Here is a 23,532-nt window from a genome sequence, read left to right on the forward strand (position 1 = left end):
AATCTAAATCTCCCTGCTTTCTATTCTGATAGCAGGATCTCTAAACCTTAACACTGCATCTTCAGCACCCAAGGAGAACAGCTATGCCACAACAGATGCTTATTCTCAGGTGACAGGCGTCCAGTTTTAAGTAGAGATCTTGTCATTCAACAGAAATCTATTGAAAGAATTATGTTGCCATCAAAATTATTTTGGACAGATCTGCATTTTCTAACAAAAAACCTGAATTTAAAAAGTCTTCTCTCCTCCTGCCCAGACCCTACTCAACTCAGAAGCAGCTCTGTTTCAGCAGCACATAATACGAGTCCATATACAGATATTTAACACACTAACACCATGTAAAAACATCGGCAGTCCTTCAAAATGAAGTGGAATGTCTCTCTCCCACTTAAAAGACTTGTTTTTAGACATATTTGAAATCGGAAAGAAAGTATCAAATAGTGAAGTCAGAGAATCACTTTGTTAAACATACTTGTAGCAGCTGTTCAATGTCTTGTTTTTCCAGGTAAGAACGAGTAACAACCCGTCCATCAAAGTCTACTTCTGCCTTGAATCTCACTTTGCTCATTCCCATGTCTGTGGCTTTAACATCATGAATTGCTCTGAAACACATAATTTTTAAAGAAAATGTAGAACAACATAAAACAAACAACACACTATTTTGACTTCTGTTAACAGTAGCATCACAGTAAAATGATCATGTAATTTTAAAAGGCTTTTGACTGACATACCCTCATTTTGCCACCACAGGCTTCCATCACATGCTGATTCATATTTAACCAGCCATACCACTTCCACAGGTATCTGCTACACCAACACAAGTATCCTGCATCTGTGAAAGACAGACTACAGGAAGCGCTGCAGATTTACAACTAGGCTGTATTAAAAAAAAAAACAGCCCACAACAGAAGTGAGAACTTGCCTATTCCGAGTCTAACTTTTAAGTTCAACTTATTTGCTAATGCATAGAAGTTTTGGGGCATATGCATACATAGATATGCAACTATTTAACAATTGTTTAAGTATCCTCAATTCTGAGGTAAAGAACAATAATCTGTTGCCAGTTACTGAAAGCACACACTGCATCTACAGAAGTGTCCTTTCCTAGATAACTAATTTGTAAAGACATGACCTTTTGGAGAATTTTCTATTCAAAGTTTGACATAAGTTATGGATATTTTGTTGGCAACTTGTTTTTGTTCATACTGAATTACTGATCGTGACTAATGACAATACAGCCCTTTGTAAATGCTGAAAATACGTATTTATTTAAAGGTTCCTAATAGATGCTAGAACATGAATGTTGCAATATGTTTGTATTTTGGACATCCAAAGACTTCTGGTTTTCTGTAATACAGTTTTGCTCCAGTTTGTTAGACACACTCCATGATGTATGAATACAGGTAATAAATTAAAAAAAAAAGCCCTCTTTTTCAGGGATAAGAAGATATCAAGCTAAGTTAGGACCTAGACATACACCAGTGATATAAATATAATTATTTTTTCTAGTCAGATCAACATAAACTTAGTTTATTTCTAAAGCTAAGCAGAATTTTAAATTGCTATTGCAGAATAAGTTTCCACATTCTTCCACCAAGGCCAGAAAAAAAAAAAAGTGATTACTAAAATCCAGGCCATAAATCTCAAAGAAGTTTCAATTTTTTTAAATTCTTTATCCTGACATTTCCAAAGCAAAACAGCAAAACAAGTACCTGAGGTCAACTATAAAATATTCCAATTACTTTGGTTTTATTAACAGAAAAAAATGCAATCTTTTAAATTCTAACAAAAGATTTAGATTCAGCAATAAAGCTTACTTGGTGGAAAGTACTACACTTTCCCCCTGCCCACCCCTCCCATTCATTTTACTAAGTTATGCAATTTCACAGCATCTTGAAAGTTATCATGTCCTTTGTCTTAGGCAAATTTACTCTTCCCAACTAGAAGAGTTTCTTCTCATCTGAATATTTATAAATTAAAACTAACTTCACAGGGGGTGCAGGAAGAAAGCAGAAGGCATATATTTTTGGAAGTGGGCTGGTAGGGAACAGCCTACAAAGAAGAGGAGGCAAAAATTTAAGACAGTCACAGGAAACATTTATGGAGTATTTCTTGTGATACTCAAAGTGGAGGAGGGGTAGTGTTAAGCACATTAAAAAAAGAATATGAACTAAATATAGAGACACCAAAAAATACATCTTAGTAAACATTTAAGCAGATTAGAACCATCAGCTTACTGGTAGCAAAAAAGAGTTTCCAGCTGCAATCAAATTTACACAGCTATTCCGTTGGAAGCTACCAAATCAAACAGTATTAACTGGAGTAACCTAACTGGCCTCAAACTATCTCCTCACACAAGAGGGTATTTAAGATAACGGATGTGGTTCAGTGAGGGTTATTGAAGAGTATCTGAAGCCATGTGATTCAAAAATATTGAAGATATATCAAGTGCCTATCAGAGCTAAGCGAGAAGATAACAAGAGATATTTGAGATTCTCATTAAGCAGTAACCTGATAAAATTCAGTGGAATGATGCATGTCCTGTAAATGTGAAGGTAAACAGTCTACCTTACTGCTTATAATCTGTCCAGGAAAGATAAGACAGTGAGTCAGGAGGAAAAAAATCACTAAGAAATCAAAAATACAAATGTGCATGCTAAATTTTAAGTTACAAAGCTTGTTTATGGAAGCTTCTGGATGACTAGTAGACATCATCAATTCAAACTAGGAAAAAGAGCAAGTTTCACATAGAAGAAAAGCTTGTCAGAGGACATCAAGTTATTATCAGTCATAATACTTTGTTGTTGTTGTTTTTCACCCCCAAACCAGAATGACATATTTTGCAGCACAACAGCAGTACAATTACCCAATAACTGTTACACTGAAGTAAAAATTAAAGCTGAAACTGTCACTAAGAATAGTACATGCTTACGAATCCATGATTTCATTCCATAAGAACAGAATCAGGACAGTCTGTACCACAACATCTATTTTATTTCACAGTTATGAAAGCTTAGTCTCCTACACTTCAGTTAAATTGAACACAAGAAGGATTCAGGCACCAAAGGTGTGAATGAAAGTCAAGAATGGAATGTTTGTGTAGCAAAACCAAAAATCAAATCAAATCATTTTCCAGCTGAGAACAACTCTGACCGAAAGCCCATTCTGGATCACAAATTAAATAAGGGCTACAACTCGAAATTACTGAGCAGGATGGAAAGGAAAGGGGAAATCAATAGCCATAAGCCTAAAAACAGAAATCGTAAAGTCCAGTAAACTGATAGGAGAAGCATTTAAAAAAAGGCATTGTCTGTGATACAAGGTAACATTCTTCAAGCATAGCAGAAACAAAGGATAACCTGGAAACAAGCCTACTACTAGATGGAAATGGTAAAATTGTTACTAATAATACAGAATAGTCAGAAACAAGCAATAAGTTTAGTTTTCTTGATCTAAAAAAGCACAACATTATATTAGCACAACATAGCATTTCTCTATTAGCAGGAGAGAAATGTACTGGACATTCAAAAGGGAAAAAAGAGTCTTGTAAATCAGCAGGCTCCATAACCTGCATTCAAGAGTAAAAAGAACTAAGAAAACTGTGAAGGCCAATTAATTTCTTATCCTGCAAAACTGATGAGAATTTAAAGAAGAAAAAGAAAAACAGAAGATTAACAGCACTGTGTCAAAATATAAGAACGGCAAATGAGGCAATCCATTTAACTTCACCTGACAACCCAAGGAAAAATAGTGGAAAAGATGGGGAAAAACATAATATAGTAAGAGTATTAATTCCAGTCATTAAGGTTTTAGGGAATGTAAGTCTTGTCAAATAATCCTGTAAAAAAATAATCAGGATTTAGTGAGAAAATGATCAACAACATAGATTATTTATTTTAGCAGTACAGCAGTTAGCCCTGTCTGATAAATCAAATTCTTTATAATTAGCAGCAGAACATGATGTTCAGGCAAGCTGCTGCTGGAACAGTAAGTTAAGTGGTTCTGGTGGTAATGGAGGGAGGGGAATCAGAACCTCTGGATCCTTTGATCAAATCAGATCTAAAATAATTTCTAATGAAAACTAAGTTACTCCCTAAGACAGCCCCTTCACATCTGGCAGAACACATTTGAAAATAAAGACTGCAAACCCTCCCTGAAAGAAGGGAAGGCTGTTCTGGGAAGCAGCAACCGCAAGATGACGACACTGAGAACTCTGGTACAGTCTGCCAGCTGAAGACCATGAAAGGTTGAAACAAAGCATTTGTCGCAGCTGTAGAAGCAGATCAGTACTCAGGAGCTTTTTCTTTTACATTGGGTGTCAGTAGGAAAAATGTAAGAGTAGGATATACTGCTATATAACCTCATTAAAGAAAATGAGTTTGAACAGTGAAGAAAATGCTGAAACTCTTACGAGCCCAAAGGCAGGTTGATGAAAACATACAAGTAGCCTTTGAAGAAATACCTGATGCTAAGAGACTTCCTCATTTCACAGTGAAACATTGAAAATAAACAAAAAAACCCCTAACTAACCAAAGGTAAGTTAGCTTCTACCCTTAAGAGAAACACACAGTTTCTTACTAAGTCTGTCCTTTTTTTTAGACTTTGTGGTTTTTTTAAACTTACTTTTTATTTTAAAAACCCTTTACAGCGAGAAGGAGATGAACTAAGCCTTCTCTGTTCAGGATTTATAGCCATATACAAAATGCAGTATAATACAAAATGATCCTTGAGATAGGGGCAATTTTATGATTCCAGCCTAGGACAAGTAAAAGAGCTACCTGTGCACTTTGGGAAAAAAGAACTACAGAAGTCATGTACAAACAATCCTGTGAACTCATCTAACACAGCACTATTGACACGTGCTTCACCATTCAGACTAATCCAGGGCCACCGCAAATACTTCTGAGTTTTGTTACTGCCACAAAAGTTCTAAACCAATCAAATTCCAAAACAGGAATCTTGTTTAGCTTCTGGAATGAAAGGATGTCTTTCAGACCTGTTGCTTACAACTGAGATGATGCAGCACACAGTTCACACTGGAATACTTGAAAGAAACTAATGGGTTTTTTTCACCACCTCTCCAGAGCCCAGTAATGACTACAAGCTAAAAAAGCTCTACAGCATTCCAGCTGATTTAGACAGAAATATAGCCCTGAATAAATACTAAGAACACAAAAAGGGTTTTGCTTCTAAATCAAGGTTAGTAGAGTTAAACTAAAATAGCTCCTCAAAAAGCATTTAAACAAGATTTCAGAACTACAATAGCTGTAAGTTCATTCGACTGCAAGTTGCAGATTTCCAAAGAGAGATAAATTCTCACTGAGTTAATTCTGGTAAACATCTAACATGCAGAATCTGTTATATCATAACTCTGCTGCAGCACTTCAGTGCCAACTGCTAAGAATTCCAGGCACTGAATATTAACAGTAACAGAATTTACAGAATTCAAGTGCTAATAAACCATAAAAGCAACATTACAGTATCATTTAAGTGCTTACATTTCATGCATTTGAAAATAGTTTTAAGTTTGTAATGGCTTATTCATTAAGTCATTGTCAACTGCTGTAATTAATGTAACTTAGAAAATATTTGCAATTTTATTTCAGCTGTGGAACATCTGGAGGTTAAGAGTATTCACTTATTAAACTTTTTAGCATAGAAACAGATGTTAGTAATAATTAAGATTCTAAAATCTCAATACAGAAGAATCCACCCTAAATATAATCCATCTCACCAGATTTCTCTCATTTATAATGCTTGAACGATTTTTTCCAAGTGTTACTTTCCTGCTTTTTCTCGTTCTTAGCAGAGATCGAGCTGTAAAGATTCTTACCTTACCACAGGATCACTTTCCAGTAGCTCGGTGAGGCGCTGCAGTTGTTCTGGCTGAATGGATCGTCCCAGCAGGGCTTCAGTGTTAGTGTAGATTAGAAATGCTGACACAGTTCCTAGCAAAGTTCCAACACCGAGAGATCCCACACTGTCGTAGTAAGGGTTTCCTAAATAAGACGTGTCAAGTCAGTGTCACAGAGCATTTCTAAAACACAGCAGACAATTCAGATTTCACACTGAAATGAGTACATACTTTGGGGGGTTGGGTTTTTTTTTCTGTTTTGCTTTTTGATGGAATGTTTGTTTGGGGTTGGGGGGGGAGGAGTTGATCTGTTTGTTGTTTAATGTGCTGGCAATTCTTTCCTACCAAGGAACAAAATGAAGCCAGAAGAAAGCAAGTTATTTTAAGATAAAATCTCAAGTCCCTCCTGACGCTCAGCCACTCCTCTCTCCTGCAGGACTAATAAATGAGCAATTCTCAGCTATTTGGGTTTCTGTGAATACATTTACCTTTATTAACATGAAATTACATACAACTAAACTCAGGTAGTAGCACAAAAGTCTGTGTTCTTTTACCAGTAACTCAAAAAACTTGGAAGTATTAACCATTTCTGGAATACACTACTTAATTCATGGAAGTTTTTGACACATTCATTCATACTCAGATTTGTAGAAACATTAATGTTTTTAACTTCATGATGGAAACTAGAGATGGAAAAAAACCCTGACCTCTATATAAAAAATTACATTTGCAGTTAACTCATTAGAAGCCACAGAGAAACAAAACTACCATCTTTATTTTTTGTAAACAACTGAAAAGCCAAAGCCAATACTTAAAAAGGTACAAATAATCCATCTTCCCTCCTTAGAAAAGGTAAGTGTGCAGCAAAGCCAGACTTGGAATCAGTTGCCATATAGATCATCCCACCTGTGCGAGTTAGGTTTGCCACACTGTTCAAGCTTGGCAAGAGCAGCTATTGTAATCTGAAGATAACACTAATACCACTACGTATCAAAAGGAAAGAACTGCTTCCTTAAATCCTCCCCACAGCATAGCTCAAAAAGGAAGTCACACCCATCTGCATGTGCTCTTTACACCACCAGTAACAGACAGATGAAAAAACCCCAAAACATTTCCAACTCAAAACTACTAGAAATTAAATCAGAGGGCAGTATAAACCTCCAGAAGCTTGCACATGACAAGTATGGGAAAAAGTAGAGATGTATCCAAGTCACCCAATATAAACTACATGCTCTGTGTTCGTGTCATGCACAGGAGGAAATTCACACCCTCCTCGCCTCCGTTTGAGGCAGAATTTTACCTGTTAAAGAAGTCAGACCCATACAGGTAGCAGCTACGGCCACACTCAGGACTGCTGCAGCATCCTCTAGTAACACCACATTTGTACTAGGGTCGCGACTCTGCACCACTGCGTATACAACAACAGAAATGACATTGCTTTGGAAAGCTCAGCTTTACTACGTTATGCACAGTACTTACCAAATTATACTAACACCAACAACTTGAGAAAAAATTCCGTAAGTATATAGGTGTAAACTGATTTTCTGCATATGCACACACAATTCTGAAAGCCTTCATAAATACACAGAACCAGCCTGTGACAATTATGAAAGCTTCTCCAGAATGTCTGAAAAGTTTAAAGGGATATTTGTAATGAAAAAATGCAGGTAGTTTAGCGAAAGTATCTAAGTTGAGTCTTAGTCTTCACCTAATTTGTAAAATGTATTTGTTACTAGAATAGAAAACAGATCAACAAAGCAAGGGAAAAGGGAAAACAGATAAAACTGTTCTATCATTATGCAAATACAGCTGAAGGGATTCTGGTTTAAATATAGCCACATACCTTACTGCTATAACGACACGTACCATATTGATAAAATGACAGACCCTTGGCTCGAGCACTCCTGCGAATTTCATTTATAGCAACAAGAAGGGTAGCTGAAACAACACAAAAGTAGTTGCTGAAAATGATTAGAGGCAAAAAGACTTGTTTCCATTTTGAAAAGAAGGAACTTTATATCACAGCAACAGATCACCAAGAAAGCCCTGATTATTGTCACTTTGAATAATGACAAAGCATAAAGTTACCCTCTTTTCTACCTGTGTGCCGCCCCCACAAACCAGAACAGTTATATTCACTGACAGTTTAATACCGAAGAGGCATTCTGTGTATACTTTGCATATGATGTGTTCTGCAAGTTATTATACAGACAGCTAAGAAAAAAAGGTTTTCTACTTTTTTTCTGTTTGTTCACGACACAGGTATTTGCAACAGAGCTCAAAATGTTGCTGCATAAGCAAGGACCAATTATTACTGTAGTTATTGACACTGTACTCTTAGAGATTATGAATATTTAAACAGAAATATTTCTTGAAACTGCGTACCTCCTTCAGACACCAATGACCCTGCTAAAATGCAGTATGCCTGTGGGGGAAAAAAAGTCTCAATTATTATGTAATATGCGTATTTTTAGGGCTATCTTCACCACAGGCTACCCAAACACAGCCTTCCAGACCCCCATTACCCACTGTGCCACATAGCTGTCCCTAAGCAGAAGGCAACCAGCAATATTTGAATTATGCAATATATTGCATAATAGGAAAGGAGGACCTCTTGGGAGGTGTGAAGGGAAGGTGCAGGCTTTAAGGCACAGCTCATTTTGCTACAAGATCAGCTGTAGTTTAACATGATTTTTTTGTTAAGACATTCTCATTAAGGATGGTTTGAGTTAATTGTGTCGGGATTCAAACTGACTCAGGAAGTGAATTTCAGACTGCAATTACTTTCTATTAAGTTGCCAGTGTTAGATACAATACCAAACAAGATTAGCTTACCCAGAGAAGAGATTCTATAGGATGAGGGTGGAGTAAACCTATGATCCCATGATACCAAGAAAGTCCTGCACCCATCATGAAAATGCCCACCCCACTAATCAGGGAGGCAATATAGCGCATGTTTGTGAAACCATACCTAGATAAAAACAAAGAAAGTGATTTAGGAAACAAGATTCTGTATCTCTGAAAACATACCTGCAAGGGTTTTTTCCATTAATTTGTACACGTATTAAATTATCATCATATGACTGGACATCTATTTAAGACAAAGCTGCTAAATCCAACCTAATCCAAATTTTAAAAAAAAGCCACCTGGAAAAGGTTCTCTCACATACACAAAGACAATGACTTTCCCAAACATATGAAGTGTAAAGCAGGTTAACACCAAGAAAATATCATGGACAGTACAGCTCCTAACTTCCAAGAAGTTGTTGTGAAACTTACCAATCCTTCTTACTCAGATGAAAACAAAGAGTATTTTAAGTCAAACATCTCCTTAACATACAAGTAGCTGCCTTGCAGAAAAGCACTTAATTGAAACCAGGAAGAGGACAGGGTTTATTTTGAAAGAAATCTTCTCATTCAAGTAAACAGTGTTCAAAAACAAAGTAGAACTATCTAATGGAAGAGGGAGAAGAGCCCAGAATATCTTAGAGAAATAATGCCAATTAAAATAGTACACATCAAAAATCATATCACACAAAAAATCATTAAATATAAGATGCATCAAGCCACTGAAGCTAGTGCTCCTGCAGTTCAGAAGAAACCCCTTTTCTTATCTATTGTAAAGTTAGAAACAATGCATTTCAGAAATTACACCAAACAGCAGATTAAAAAGAACAAGGTGACACGCAAATGAGAACTGATCTTACTCCTACATATAATTACCAAAATCATTATTTACTCAAAAAGCTTACGGATGACTAGGGTCAGGCGTCCTTGCAGACTGACTGATGCCCAAGGCTAGCAATGCCTAGTTAGGACAAAAGGAAAAAACCTTTGTTAAAAACAAAAAAATTAGAAACATTCCTTATCAACTGAACCTGAAAGATAAAGGCAGATACAATTTGCTGATCTGCACATACGCTTTCTGCATATAGTTCTGGAATATAACCCTCAAAATCTGTTAACTAAATCCACCACTCAAAAAAAACATTGATTATACCTATATAAAAGAGGTACCTTCTATATAGAAAATATATAGGTCATTATATAGTGTGTGTATACATAATTACTGCTAATTATTATTTTAGAATTGCAACTGAAAGTGAACCTTATGTGTCATCACAAGTGTTGTTGCCCTGCTTCAATGTGAAGGAATGAGGTTGTTCAGGGAACAAAAGTATTTAAATAAATCCCTCTTGAAGAGAAATTAGACAGAAACTATGGTGATGGGGTACTACACTTAGAGCAATAATCTTATACTGCTGTTTCTTTCAGTAGTGAACTCCCCAAACTAAAGAAAAAAATTGTTTTGAAGGAAGAAGTAAAAAAACTCTTACTAAATGGCCTATTTGGGATATATTTAATTAGACATGTGTTAAACTACTGATGTAGTAAGTTATAATCTATACCTCAATTTTGCAAAGCATGTGCTTTGTTTTAGGACTATGAATTACTGAAAGGCAATATCAAGTATTAGAATTTGGACAGTTCAGTCTTTGCAGCAGCAAGCTGCTTCGAGGCATCAAGGTTTCTCCTATGTTTTCCCCAAAACAGCATACATGAATATTTGAGCAAAAATAACACGCATTTCCAGTGGAACATATAATGCATTTAAAAATCAGAGTAACTCCTCCACATATTAGTGGTAGACAGTACCACTATCAAACCTGGTTAACCTATAAACTGACGCACTTGGACAAATGAAAATTACACACTTCAAGGCTGCCTCCCCATAAGCTTAAGTATTATCAGTTGAGTTATTCGCAACCCTGTCCTCAGCTGGAACAGGTTGCGTAAAACCATTTACAGAAAAACAGCAAACAAAACGTGAGTCCTCAACTCAGTCTTTCTGGACAGAGAAGCACACTAGGTACAACTGAAGCCAAAATTATTTTTAAATACTTTAAAGATGTTAAGTCTGTTCTGAGGTTCCATACATTTGGAGAGGCGCAAGATTTGCATTTTATGAGTCACAAGCCTTCCAAGGACTGCTCTTGCTTGAGCTGCAGGAGGGTTTCAGCCAAAGCACTTTTTTTGTTTCCAAAGCCTTGCTATATCAAAAAATGCAACCAGAAAGATTCTGTCTACACTGTGAGAAGGGGAGATTTCAAGGTCTCGTAATGTACGTCTCAAGCACAGCAAATTCATTAATTTTGTCCACGCACACTACATGCCCAGTTCTGAGTCTGCCACACTGCCTATCAAAGTACGTGTGCCAGGTATGTGGCTGCTCGTGCTGTGAGAGGTTGCTAAGGCCATCCAGAAATAGACAAAAACCTGAGATGCTCAAATTCTCATTGTTATTCTACCAGAAGATGACTCAGCTACAACATCTGTCATTCTACTACAATACCTGACAGGCAAAGTATTTCAAGTCAACATTTAACCAACGTAAGAGGTACAATTTGTACATCATCTTAGTTTCAAGTCCCACTTAGGATCCATGAAGTAGCAGAGTATAGTTTTGCTTACTACAGCTCCCCTCTTTCAACTCATTTTTAAAACATCTTAAGAATCTACATTCCAACCTGTCTCATTCTTACATTAATACAAATTTTAAAAACACCCAATTTTAATAATAATTTTAAAAAGTTATCTGGATGGCACTCAGACATACTTTAAGATGAGCAATACACCATTCTTATCTGGGAGGGGCAGGGAGCAAGGCGGAAAAGAGTTAGCATATAGCTCAAATTACTGAGATTCTGTTCTGACACCACTTCCTAAGGATAAGGCTGGTCACATTATGCATATGCATTATGACAAAAACAAATTAAGCCTGTTCTGGGACTTACTTCCTAATGTTGGCATATTTGACTAATATTATAACCCATTTAACCTTTTTCTGGTGCACTACCATCCTGATAGGTAAAGTGAACTGCTACTGAAGTGCAGAACAACCAGCTACATGAACACAATAGTTTAGAAAAGAAGTAACTTGGGCAGGCAGTTTGAAATAATGCAGATGTGTTACAAATAGTATTATATTACCATTCCAATAGACTTTATTGATAATTACAGGTGACTCTAGATTCCTTCTACACTAAAGGCTTCTAGACTAGGTCAGTTCTGTTCCTGTTAGTTCATAAACCCTCCAAATTACTAGCATCAATATGCTGCTGAAGAGAGCTGTTGAAGCCACTAGTTTTGGCAAGTAAATTTGCAACAGAGCAACAGCTTCGTACTCCGATTGGGGAACATCAGAAAGCACTCTGGGTTTAGCAATATTTCTGAAGTAATAAGGATTTCTGACAAAATATGGCTTCATCTGCCTGAAGTCTGATAAAAACTCTATACAACAATAACACTACGTTGTAAGTGAGATTGGCTTTTGCCTCCAGGAAGCTAAAAACTATACGTGTATTCTACACGCACACGTACACCCTCCTCTCACTGCACGCACACAGCGCTCGTCACGCTCTGGGCAGGCTTTGTAAACTGAATCACTGAAACCAGAAATTATTTAGTGATAAAGTAAAACACAAAAACACCCCCTCCCAGATGAAACTATTTTTTAAATAAACACTAAGACTGTTTTGCCTCGAAGTTATTTAAATGGTCGTTAAATAGTTTTGCCTCCGTTATTTAATAGTCATTAGATTAAGTAGTAGGGTTTTTTCTCCCAGAATATATTACTATTAATTCTAAGCAGCATGTAAACCATACAGAACAGTAAATACACAACCAACAGAATCTGGAAGTCATATTTAATAAAGAGTTGTGTCTAATAAACTTGGAATTTCTAGCCTACCCTACACACCCACGTTATCTATGAGCAAACTTTGTAAACAAAAAACAAAGTATTCTGCCATGCACTCTAGTCCTCCTACGTAAAGTGCTGTTTTCATTTCTCTGGTGTTTACTATTTAGACAGTATAGTCAAACTAAGGAACACCAGTAAATTGAATTATTGCTTTCTAGTGTCATACAGCTACTATAAGTATCTGTCTATATTCCTGAAAAATTATTATAAGTGCTAATGTAAGGAGAATACTCACCTGGTTGCATGTGTCTGCTAACGAATGTATGGCTTCAGAAAACATACTTGCAGAACCCGTGTAAACCCAAGCAAGTAGCTTAAAGAAAAAATTCAACCCATTTCTGAAAACAAAGAGAAGAAATAAGCTAAAGAACAGAATATTTGGTCTTTTATATCTTCAGCAAAACCACAAGTGCTGTATAATCATGCATGACCTGCCAGCAAGTGGTGAAACCAAGTATCAGTTCAGAGACCTGTACAGGCACATAAGGCATGCACATTTTCTGCGTGGCTACTGTTAAAAAGCCCTTTCGGCTAAACTTCATATGTAAAGATATACAACTTATTTTTCTAAAACTACTGACTTCTAAGCAGTCCCGAGTAAGCTACAATTCCTGAAAACTACCATCACATTCACTGCTCAGAACAACTAATTGCCTACCACTGGGAGAATACAAGCCTCAATGATTTCCTCTTCTCTTTTTTCAATCCTTTGCCTTCTATACATCCCTGCCTAACACTGCAGTGCAAGTTTCCCCACCTCAATCTCTGCCTGGGCAATTCCCAGCAGGATACAAACATAAGAAAGACAACAGACAGGAAGACAAGGCTGTCATTACACTGTAAAAACTTTCCATTAAGATGCCCAGTGTGACTTCTCAGGTCTTTTTTTGAGTTACGAACTGACTGCAGTAAGCGATATCTTATGTTGAACAGAGCAGGAAAACTAATAGCAGTAAAATCCAAGTCTACATTCTCACTTCAGACATTCACTATCGGAATCTGTAGGCCAACTGTTACAATCATATTGCAAAGAAAATCAGACTAGGAGATCATAACATTCTCCTCTATCTTTTTTTAATATACTTGAGTTTAGCATATTGGTAATTTTTGAAAGTATTAAAAGTATCTTGTACATTCCATTTTTGCAAAACCATATGCTAAGAAATTATATTTAAGTTAGAGGAAGCACAAGCCCAGCCCCTTGCAATACACCAGATTACATAGCTGATTAAATAATATTCATTTCCAAGGTCATCCTTAAAGAATGTCTGTTAAAGTAAATCCACTTCTTGAAGCAAGTGGTAGCACTCTTTTCTACAACTCCCTTCCATCCAAGGACCTGAATGTGCTTTATAATTTTTAATTTAGTCTCCTTACCTCTGAGATGGTGAAGCATCACCATAAATTTATAGGTGGGAAGTAAGAAAATGTGTAAGTTAGTGAACAGTCCAAGAAGAAAGGAAGGCTGTTGTAACACTAAACCATAATTTAAACCCCCTGTGTTAATTACAAGTTCTTCCAACTCCCAGCATAGTGCATCTTTAGCACAGAAAGAAAATGGAATAGATTACAGTGGGACACAGACTCTTGATTTTTGTACTGTTCTTCTCAATGGAGCATTAATGGAGTTGACAGCTGAAGGTACAATTCAAGTGTGGGGCCCCAGTCAGTTCAGATGACCCAAGAGGCACTCAGCTAATACTTTATTTCACCCCTACAAATTCCAAATTTGTGGAAGGATTTGACATCCTAGAAATCTGAAAAGAAACCACACTAAGATTTTCAAATGCCAGGCCCAGCAAAATCGACCTGTTAATGATGTACAGTGAGTTGGAGACATAGGACAGAAAGATGAGGAGTGCTACACAGGAAGTAATTACAAAAAAAAATAGCGAGTCTACAGAGCCATGAAGGCTACTGCATGGTTCCTATCTGACTAGATGTTCACATCAGTGTAAGACAACTTAAAAAGTCAGTTTGGGGTGGGGAGGAGGTCAGGTTTTGACTGCAAGTAAATTATGTATTGCTTTAAAAAAAACAAATTCACCACTGCATTTGAATAAACTATTAATAAACTATTTAGTCTGATTGCCTTCAAAAAAAAAAAAAACTTTGCTGCTTTCTGATCAGAGATATAGATGTCGGGGATAGACTATGCATTGAGGAATGTATTTACCTAAATTTTCCCCCATCAAAAATTAATAAACAGATCTATTAACTTCAGTTACACAGACAAAGATATCTTTAGTTTGAATGTGATACTGTTATCATTTCCAGAATAATAAAAATAAATTGGTTTACACTTGCATAAATAAAGAATTTTTTTTTTTTAAACTTACATGCAAATAGCTACCATTACCACCTTCCCTGGTCCCTTGAAAAACATAGCTGCTGCACTGGAGCGTGGCTACATAAAGAAATAACAGATTATTAAAATAAAATAACCAAATCATGACTTTTTGAAGGACCTACCATATAAATTATTAAATAAAAACTTTTTGCCATACAGGGCAATGCAAAGTCCTTTAAGTCTAATTTACTACTGAATGCTCACCCAAACTGCAGTTGGGTCTTTCACATTTACACAGATGGATGGCTATAAAAAGGACAAACAACCAACAAAGCCTCCAGCAGGGGCCACTGCAGCCATAAGGACAGGAGCCAGCTGTGCAAAAAAAAGAAATCATTTTCCATAGCAGAGCACCTGGATCTAGGGAACAGGTCTGCTTAAGCAAAGAGGAAAGGCCAGCAGGGCATAGAGCAAAATGTTGGGTTTTTTTTCCTTAAGAAACGTGTTTCATGTCTTTAGATTAAGAATATATTTACTATATATGTTTATAGGCTATAGATGAAATCACACATACAGCTGCAACTTTGTTAATAAGAAGGCAATTAACAAAAAACACCTTACTGGTGGATTACACTGCCACAGTTTTAAGTGGCATCATAACATTTACCACTGCATTGCAATCAGAGAGGGATCTGTTGTATTACAGGGCAAATAAATCTTCCAACAATACTCTGTTAAGCTTATGCAACCATTTCACAACTTTTTTCCTTCAAAAGATGTCACAGTATATCTCATGGCATTTTTCTAACCAAAACCTTTAAAACATCTCTTACCTTAGTATTTCCAAAGAACTCCTTGTATTCCCTCAACAGCCTTTGGTTTCTAAATAGATCTGCAATACAAAATTGTCATCATGAACACTCACTAATAACCAGCAGTTTCAGGAATTGAAGTCTTGCTTTTTTATGCAGCAGCCAACCTCTAGTAAGAGCTACATGGTCTATCTTTCTTTGTGAAGAACTCCCTTCCTCGTATCAGAAACTAGTATTGTCACATACTCATGCACAATGCCAAATTGCCAAAAAGAGACCTTTAATTTTAAAGTGCATAATTGAAATAAGTACCTTGAAGCAATATTGCCTCTCCTGTGATTTTAACTGACTAGACAGATCACAATCAATTACAAACCACTGATGTGACTGTACCTGTTATTGATAATACCAGCAAGGATGACAGCAATGGTTTTATGCAAAAAGATGATCTGAGGGTGTTTCCCTCGCTTCTGAAGCACAAAGGTAAGCTGAATTCATTTCAGAAGAAAATTAAATGAGTAACAGTATGGTATCAAGATTTAAGTCTCTTCAAAATACTCAATTAAAAAAATCCAAAACCATTGAAGATGTTAATTACAATCTAAAAATTGAAAGCCCTCCGAAAAACAAAGTATGACTGTAGTTCTCAACTGAATGTATATTCTTGCTGTATCACACAGGTGATAACTTGTGAAGACAGTAACAGACCGTACCTGCATAGATAGTAAGCAATGCGTTACTCTTATCACTATGCTATAAAACCTTACCAGTAATTGTTAGTTCCAAATCTGTGTGTTCTCAATGAAATAACACCCCATCTACCGGATTTCTAACAACCATACTTCGTCATTTACATCTGAAGTTATTTGAAAACTCTGTACTCACTTTCTCTGTACTTGATCTCTGCCTCTTTACGTCGTTTTCTTTCTCGAGCAAGAGCCTCTGGACTACCCCAAACTTCAAGAGACCTGCACAGAGTTAAAGGAACTTAGCAATGACTCTATTTATGCAACTTCTTTTCAGTTTGACTACATTACAAACGCCTTTCCTAAAAGCAGAGCATCACATCATTCTTTCTGATAAGAAGCCACACAGACTACTACACAGAGTAAGGAAGAGGGCAAGAGGGGGCTGAGAACAAGCACCTGATCTTTGGACACATGAAACGTATCCTCCAATTTTATATATACCATGTAATTATTACAACAATGAGGATATAAAGATGTGTTCAGATAGAAAATGGAGAACATCATTGCCCTTTCACTTCGAAAAACTTTTAAAAGGTTTTTCTCTGTCTCTCATATCATCTGCTTTAAGTGATTCAAACATTTTCCTTCATAAAAATGCTCTTACTTTGCCTCTACATCCGATCTCAGGTACACGGTGAAAGTCTCAGTGTCATCATGGGGGCTTCGGCGTTTAATTTTCCTTAGCTGGTCTAAATCACTAAGGTAAGTAGACAAACAGTTTAGTGCAAGAAAAACTTCGTATTTTTCTAATTTTACTTTTATGTCTAGGTGATCTTTCACAATTCTTATATTATTAATTTGCAGTAAAAACATGAAGTTGTTTAATTGAGCCAAACAAAACAGATCTGCATCACGAAGCAAGCGATCGCCAGGATGCTATTGAAAATCACCGCGTTTTCCACACCGGAAGCTGAAATCATGCCCTCACACTATGAAATACTACACACGGAAGACAGAGTAATAAAACATCCAGTGAACGATCGGACTGTAACTGATAATATGCACAAGTGCTAAACAAGAGGGTTCATGGCTTAACATCTCTAGATAGAAATGAAGTCACATGACATGAAAAGTTTAAAGATTTAACCTCAAAACCTACATACCCAGCACAAGCTGCAAAAGGTTGGAGATAACAAAACTACTTGGAGGATGAGATAAATTTTCTGTGCTGAGCTACACTTTAGGGCATCTTCATTGAGAGGTATCACAGATTTTTTTTTTTTTTAAATACAACAGAACATTTAATTTTTATCCCAACCAATTATCTAGGTCTCCCTCGCCCCTCCATTTTGTCAATCCAGGAAAACTTTAGCTCATTATTTCTCTGCAGAACAAGACAGTTTCAATGAAAATGTGGCAGAGGACTAAGCATAATTTGTCCCTGGATTTTCACCAAAGACCCAATCTGGTGACATACACTGTGTATCTAAAAACTGGGGAAGAACAATGCCAGCATAAAAAATTACAAAGAAAGCTGCTAAGCCTTGGAGTCACACACGTAACATGCATGAAATCTGACAGACACCTCAACTACAGCATTACTCAGTAAGACCTGCTGGCAAGCATGGCACACAGTAAAAGGCAGTAAACAAACAAACAAATATTAACAATTTCAATTTCAGCTCAAGCCCATCATACCTGGATTTAAGACAAAACTCATTTATTGCTCTGACTCCAGTGATGAAGTTATTCTGTGTGTATTTTGGTCCATACTCTCTTTTTTTAAGGACTGCTTTCACTTAAAAAGAGAAACAGATAAGCAAGTCACTCAGCAGAAACTTCAAAAGGTAATTCAATCTAGCGTCGTATCATGATACCTCTAAGCGGAGGTCTGAAAAAGAATGCTTGTCAGCGAAGATAGAAAACTTACAGTGAAGAGACAGGCACATTCTTCATTGCGGAAATTATTTACCTCCCAAAATGCTACTTGCCCAGCTGTAGTTCAGCGCTCTCAAACATCCCACAGACTTAACTGCCACTGCCAGCTACCTCTCCAACTCTGATGCCAGAGATGGTGCTGGGCGTCTAAGACAGCCCTCAAATATGGTAAGCCCCTGCTCTAGCAACTGAAATGGCAACACCAAGATCCACTTCTTTTTTTTCAATACTTAACCAATTTCACCTTCTGCAGATGACCTTTGTAGACTATACAGAGAACTGAGATAGACTGTACACTCTGTTTTTCCTCAAGTATGACTTGAAATTAGCACACTCAATACTGTGCATTTATAACAAAAATACACATTCTTTATTCATAATATGTATGCCTAGATGTACTCTTCTGACACCAGATTTTCACGAACAAGGAAAAGAATACTACACCTATTCAGAAAAAGGATAAATGGACTTTTAAATTTATGCCAATATTCATTGTTTGTCTATACATACATACGAAAATAAGATGAAATTAAGTCATTGTAACATTCACTTCCATTAAAAACATTATGCACATTAGAAGAGTTACAACTGCTGAAGGATATAACATTAAAGAACACAACTGAAAACAAAAGGCTCAAATTCTGCAGGTGAGAAAACTTACAAACACTCATGAACTTCCTGTGTACCACAGGATTGGTGTGATTTCTATAGTTAGTCCAGAACTACTCCTTAAGTCACAGGACACTTACAGAAAGTATTTAAACTTTATTTAACTGTATTTAAAGACTTGAGAAAAATCTTCACAGGGTTCTAAACTGTCTTATTAGGAAAATATTGGCCGCTGATAAACGGGAGAGGTCACCAACAACACTGAAAAGGCAGAGGTTCCCAACACTTTCTTCACTTCTGTCTTTACCAGCACTGTTGGGCCCAGGCCTTGGGAACACAAATCCAGGTTGATGCAAATACAGGCCCAGCATCAGTGAAGGCAGTTGGTCTATGAACTATGACAGAAGCAAATGGATGGGCCCTGGCAATATCCACCCGAGGGTGTTAAGAGAGCTGGCTGACATCACTGTGAGGCTGCTCTTCATAATCTTTGAGAAGTTGTGGAGATCAGGGGGCATCCCAGAAGACTGGAAGGCAGCTAATGTCACCCCCCCATCTACAAGAAGGGCTTAAAGGAGGATCCAGGAAATTATAGGCTCATCAGTCTTACTTCAATCCCTGGGAAAGTTACAGAGCGAATTCCCCCGGGGGCATCACAAGTGAAATAAAGCACATGACTGGGAAAAGCCAGCACAGATTCACCAAGAGCAAATTATGCTTGACAAACCTGATCGCCCTCTATGACAAAATCATCTGCTTGGTTGATGTGGGGTGAGCAGTGGACATTGTCTACCTGGATTTCTCCAAGGCTTTTGATACAGTATCCCTCAGCCTCATCCTGGAGAAACTGATGCTCTAGACAAGTGATCCATGCGGTGTAGTCAGGGGGGCCGGGGAGGGAGGGAGGGGAGATGAACTGCCTGACAGACTGCACCCAGAGGGTGGTGGTAAACAGCTCCTTTTCAAACTGGCAACCTGTCACAAGTGGGTTCCCCCAGGGATCAGTATTGTGCCCAACACTGTTTAACACCTTCATAAGTGATCTGGGTGATGGGATGTTCCAGTATTTAAAGGGTGGCTACAAAGAAGATGGAGACTCCCCTTCTACACGCGTCGCATGGAAAAGACAAGGGGCAATGGGTACAAGTTACTCCTGAGGAAATTCCAATTGGACACAGGAGGAAAAGTTTTCACAATGAGAACAGTTAGCCATTGGAATAATTTCCCCAAGGAAGTAGTGAATTCCTCAACACCAGGCACTTCAAAAATTCAACTGGACAATGTGCTGGGCCACCTTGTCTAGACTGTGCTTTTGCCAAGAAAGGTTGGACCAGATGATCCTTGAGGATCATCCAACCCATTATTCTATGATTATTTCTGTGCTTTAAAAGCTTAAAGGCAAAATATATTGCTTGACACTCAAAAAATCCACTAACTCTACAGACACCAATACTGATCATAACAATCTGATTTCTGTCATCCAATTGAACTTAAACAATTGTTTTAAGTATTTGAGTAATCACTACTCCTACAATGCTCCTGAGTGAAGGTGACAAAAAATTAGAGATTTCTTAAAAACACATCACCTACTGAGGCTAGAACAGGATGAACATTTTTAAACAAGAATGCTTTCCATCTTTTCTTAATGCAATGGTTTCGGCCCAGCGAGCAACAAAGCACCACGTGGCCACTCCCTCACTCCTTTTTCTGGTAGGATGGGGAGAAGAAAATACAACAAAAGGCTCATGGATAAAGGCAAGGAGAGGGAGGCATCACTCACCAGTTATGGTCACAGGCAAAACAGACTCCACTTGGGAAAAAAGTCAATTTGTTACCAAACAAATCGGAGTAGGATAATGAGAGATAAACCCAAATCTTAAGAACACCTATCCTCCACCCCTCCCTCCTTTCCGAGCTCAGTTTTGCTCCTGATTTCTCTACCTCCTCTCCACCACCAGCATAGGGGAGAGGAAGAATGGGGGCTGTGGTCAGTCCATCACCTACTGTCTCTGCTGCTCCTTCCTTCTCGGGGAGAGGACTCTTCACACTCTGCCTCTGCTCCAGCCTGGATCCCCCCCACAGGATGCAGTCCTTCAGGAGCAGCCTGCTCCAGAGCAGGCTTCCCACCACAAAGTCATGGGGCTTCTTTGGGTGTGGCATGGGGTCCTGCCCAGGCTACAGGTGGGTCTCTGCTCCCCTGTGACCTTCCATGGCTGCAGGGGCAGAGCCTGCGCTCTCACCATGGGCTGCAGGGGAACCTCTACTCCAGCCCACCTCCTCCCCATCCTTTCCTCACTGACCTTGGTGCCCACTTTGTTGTCTCTCTCACATCTCACTCCTCTCTGCTGAAGGTTCCCCAGCAGTTTTTTTTCTACTCTGAAACATGTTACCAGAGAGGCGCTGCCACCTCCACCATGGCCAGAGACAGGTCTGACTTGGAGCCAGGGAAGCTTCTAACAGCTCCTCACAGGAACCAACCCTGCAGCCACACACTCCCCTCCGCTACCAAAACCCCACCACACAAACCCAATGCATTTATTTAAAACAGATATATAGCCAAAGCGTGTTAACCTTAGTAAAAATAACTTAGGGATTTATCAAAAACTTACTAACCCATCCTTCCAAAACACAGGTAAATTTCACTAGAAGAAAATTGTGTAACCAATTCTACTTCGCAGCACATCTCCACAATCCTACCCCTAGTTCAAAATGAAATCGGCGCTACATGTGGAGGGGAAAAAAACCCTCAATTAGGTATTTCCAAGAGAAGGACAAAGACCAATAAAAGATAATGTAAATAAAACACTAAGTAACACAAATTCTTAATATTAGTGATCCTTTAAAAATGTTATTGTCTTATTAACACTTGGATCAGCAAGTTTAAGTCACAACAGTGTCTGAAGACTAGAATTCCACTTTCTAGACATTATAAAAATCTTTAAAATGAAAGTTCTTGTTTGCGTGTCTATAACCTACAGAGGCAAAAACTCTCTTCTCACTGAAAGATACATCTTTTATTATAATTATTTCACAGCCTAATGTCTGCTATTTCCCCTCTATGCTCCCCTGGCATGCACACACTAAATGACAACAGACACAAAGAAACTGACATAAAGGATGTAGACAAAAAGGTACCAAAAATATACAGACACTGATCTCACCTTCTTAATGACAAATATTATGATTTAATGTTTCTTTAAATTTGGGAAAGACTGGAAGGAATTTTGATACAGTTTATAGGCTGCTGAGTCACTTTCACTCCAGAGTTGATTTTTTTTTTTCTGATGGAGTTTAAAGAGAAATGGCAGTATCTATTTTGATAAAGTTCTTTCCATACACAGAAGGCTAGGAGTGATCAAAAGCACAGCAGTTTTTAATAGCATAATTCTCACAATAACATAACAAGCTATTGGAGTGAAGATGGAGTGAAATCAAGTCATGATAAATTAAAAACATGAAAGAATGTTATGCTCTTATTTTATCAATTTGTGTGTTGAAACAACGTAGCTAAAGACAAAATCACGTATTTACTACAGGCACAAATGGGAACATTACAGGACTCAGATTAGATAGTTCAAGTGGTCAAAATATATTTAGAAGCCACACTGATTAGATTACCTCAGCAATAAGAAGGAACAGAGGAAGACTTAGAACATGGAACAGGGGAGGATCAAGTATTCAGCTTAGCCACATTAAGTCCAAGATGGTGAATGGACACGTCTAAATACATGCAAGGAGGGTAGACCATGGTAACAGACAAGAAAACAAATTAGTCTTTTCCTGACCAACTCATCTCCTTAAATGAAACAATTAAGAACAGACACAGAAGAGTGAGTAATCACAACAAATACTGCTATGTTTGATTTTTCATGAGTCATTTTCAAATAACAGGGCACCAGACAAAGCTAACATACAAGTGTGTTTTAAAAGGTTATTCACGTAACTTGTGACACTATTGAAGAGGAACCACAGATTCCTTACACATCTCTTGACCACTAGCAATATACTACTGGTAGTCCTTTACCTTTTACTTGGATTGGCTCTTTAAGGAAAGATTGCTTTTGACCTGCACTGCTTGTATCTTGACCTGTAAAATAAAAATAAAACTCAATGTAAATATGGAAGTCTCTTCTGTTTAGTAAAGAGTTTGGTTGATACACCAAAATAAGAATATATCTTAATATTGCTTTCCATCCTGACAATTATGAAACATTCTTGCTAGATTTCCAACATTTACAACTCTCAAAATAAAAGACAGGAATAGTAAAGAAAAAAAGAGACATTTAATATAGCATTGATCAATAAACCCCTAGCACCTTGCAGAAGAGTACCAGCTCAGAACACACTTCAGAAAGTAACCTGAAATTTTAAAAACATATTTTAACAGTGTACTTACAGTTTGGGGCAAGTTTTATGCAAAACTGTAGATAAGTAAATATAATGAATTCTATATAGTTTATGGCTGCTGAACACCTGAGTCTAATAGAGCTTTCAAGCTGTAATTCAATTTTAAGGAACTGAAGCTTTTTCACAGACAATTAGCTCCCTAAAATATACAACATTTAAACTAAAATCCA

General features: G+C 37.5%; 1 protein-coding gene across 1 annotated transcript in view; it reads right to left on the bottom strand.

The window, feature by feature from the left end:
* Positions 1-472: 472 nt before the first annotated feature.
* The window catches only part of SLC30A9 (solute carrier family 30 (zinc transporter), member 9), a gene marked incomplete at its 3' end in the record, with an annotated part of 28,707 nt that continues 5,647 nt past the window's right edge, over positions 473-23,532 (bottom strand). The window contains 14 exon segments of the mRNA XM_010156096.1: positions 473-602; positions 5,834-5,999; positions 7,155-7,262; positions 7,721-7,792; positions 8,240-8,279; positions 8,690-8,825; positions 9,607-9,662; positions 12,853-12,955; positions 14,957-15,024; positions 15,741-15,799; positions 16,605-16,687; positions 17,073-17,165; positions 18,107-18,206; positions 22,980-23,042. Coding sequence (XP_010154398.1) covers positions 473-602; positions 5,834-5,999; positions 7,155-7,262; positions 7,721-7,792; positions 8,240-8,279; positions 8,690-8,825; positions 9,607-9,662; positions 12,853-12,955; positions 14,957-15,024; positions 15,741-15,799; positions 16,605-16,687; positions 17,073-17,165; positions 18,107-18,206; positions 22,980-23,042 — 1,277 coding nt within the window.

Source organism: Eurypyga helias, unplaced genomic scaffold, assembly GCF_000690775.1.
Source record: "Eurypyga helias isolate BGI_N326 unplaced genomic scaffold, ASM69077v1 scaffold7657, whole genome shotgun sequence".
NCBI classification, from domain to species: domain Eukaryota; kingdom Metazoa; phylum Chordata; class Aves; order Eurypygiformes; family Eurypygidae; genus Eurypyga; species Eurypyga helias.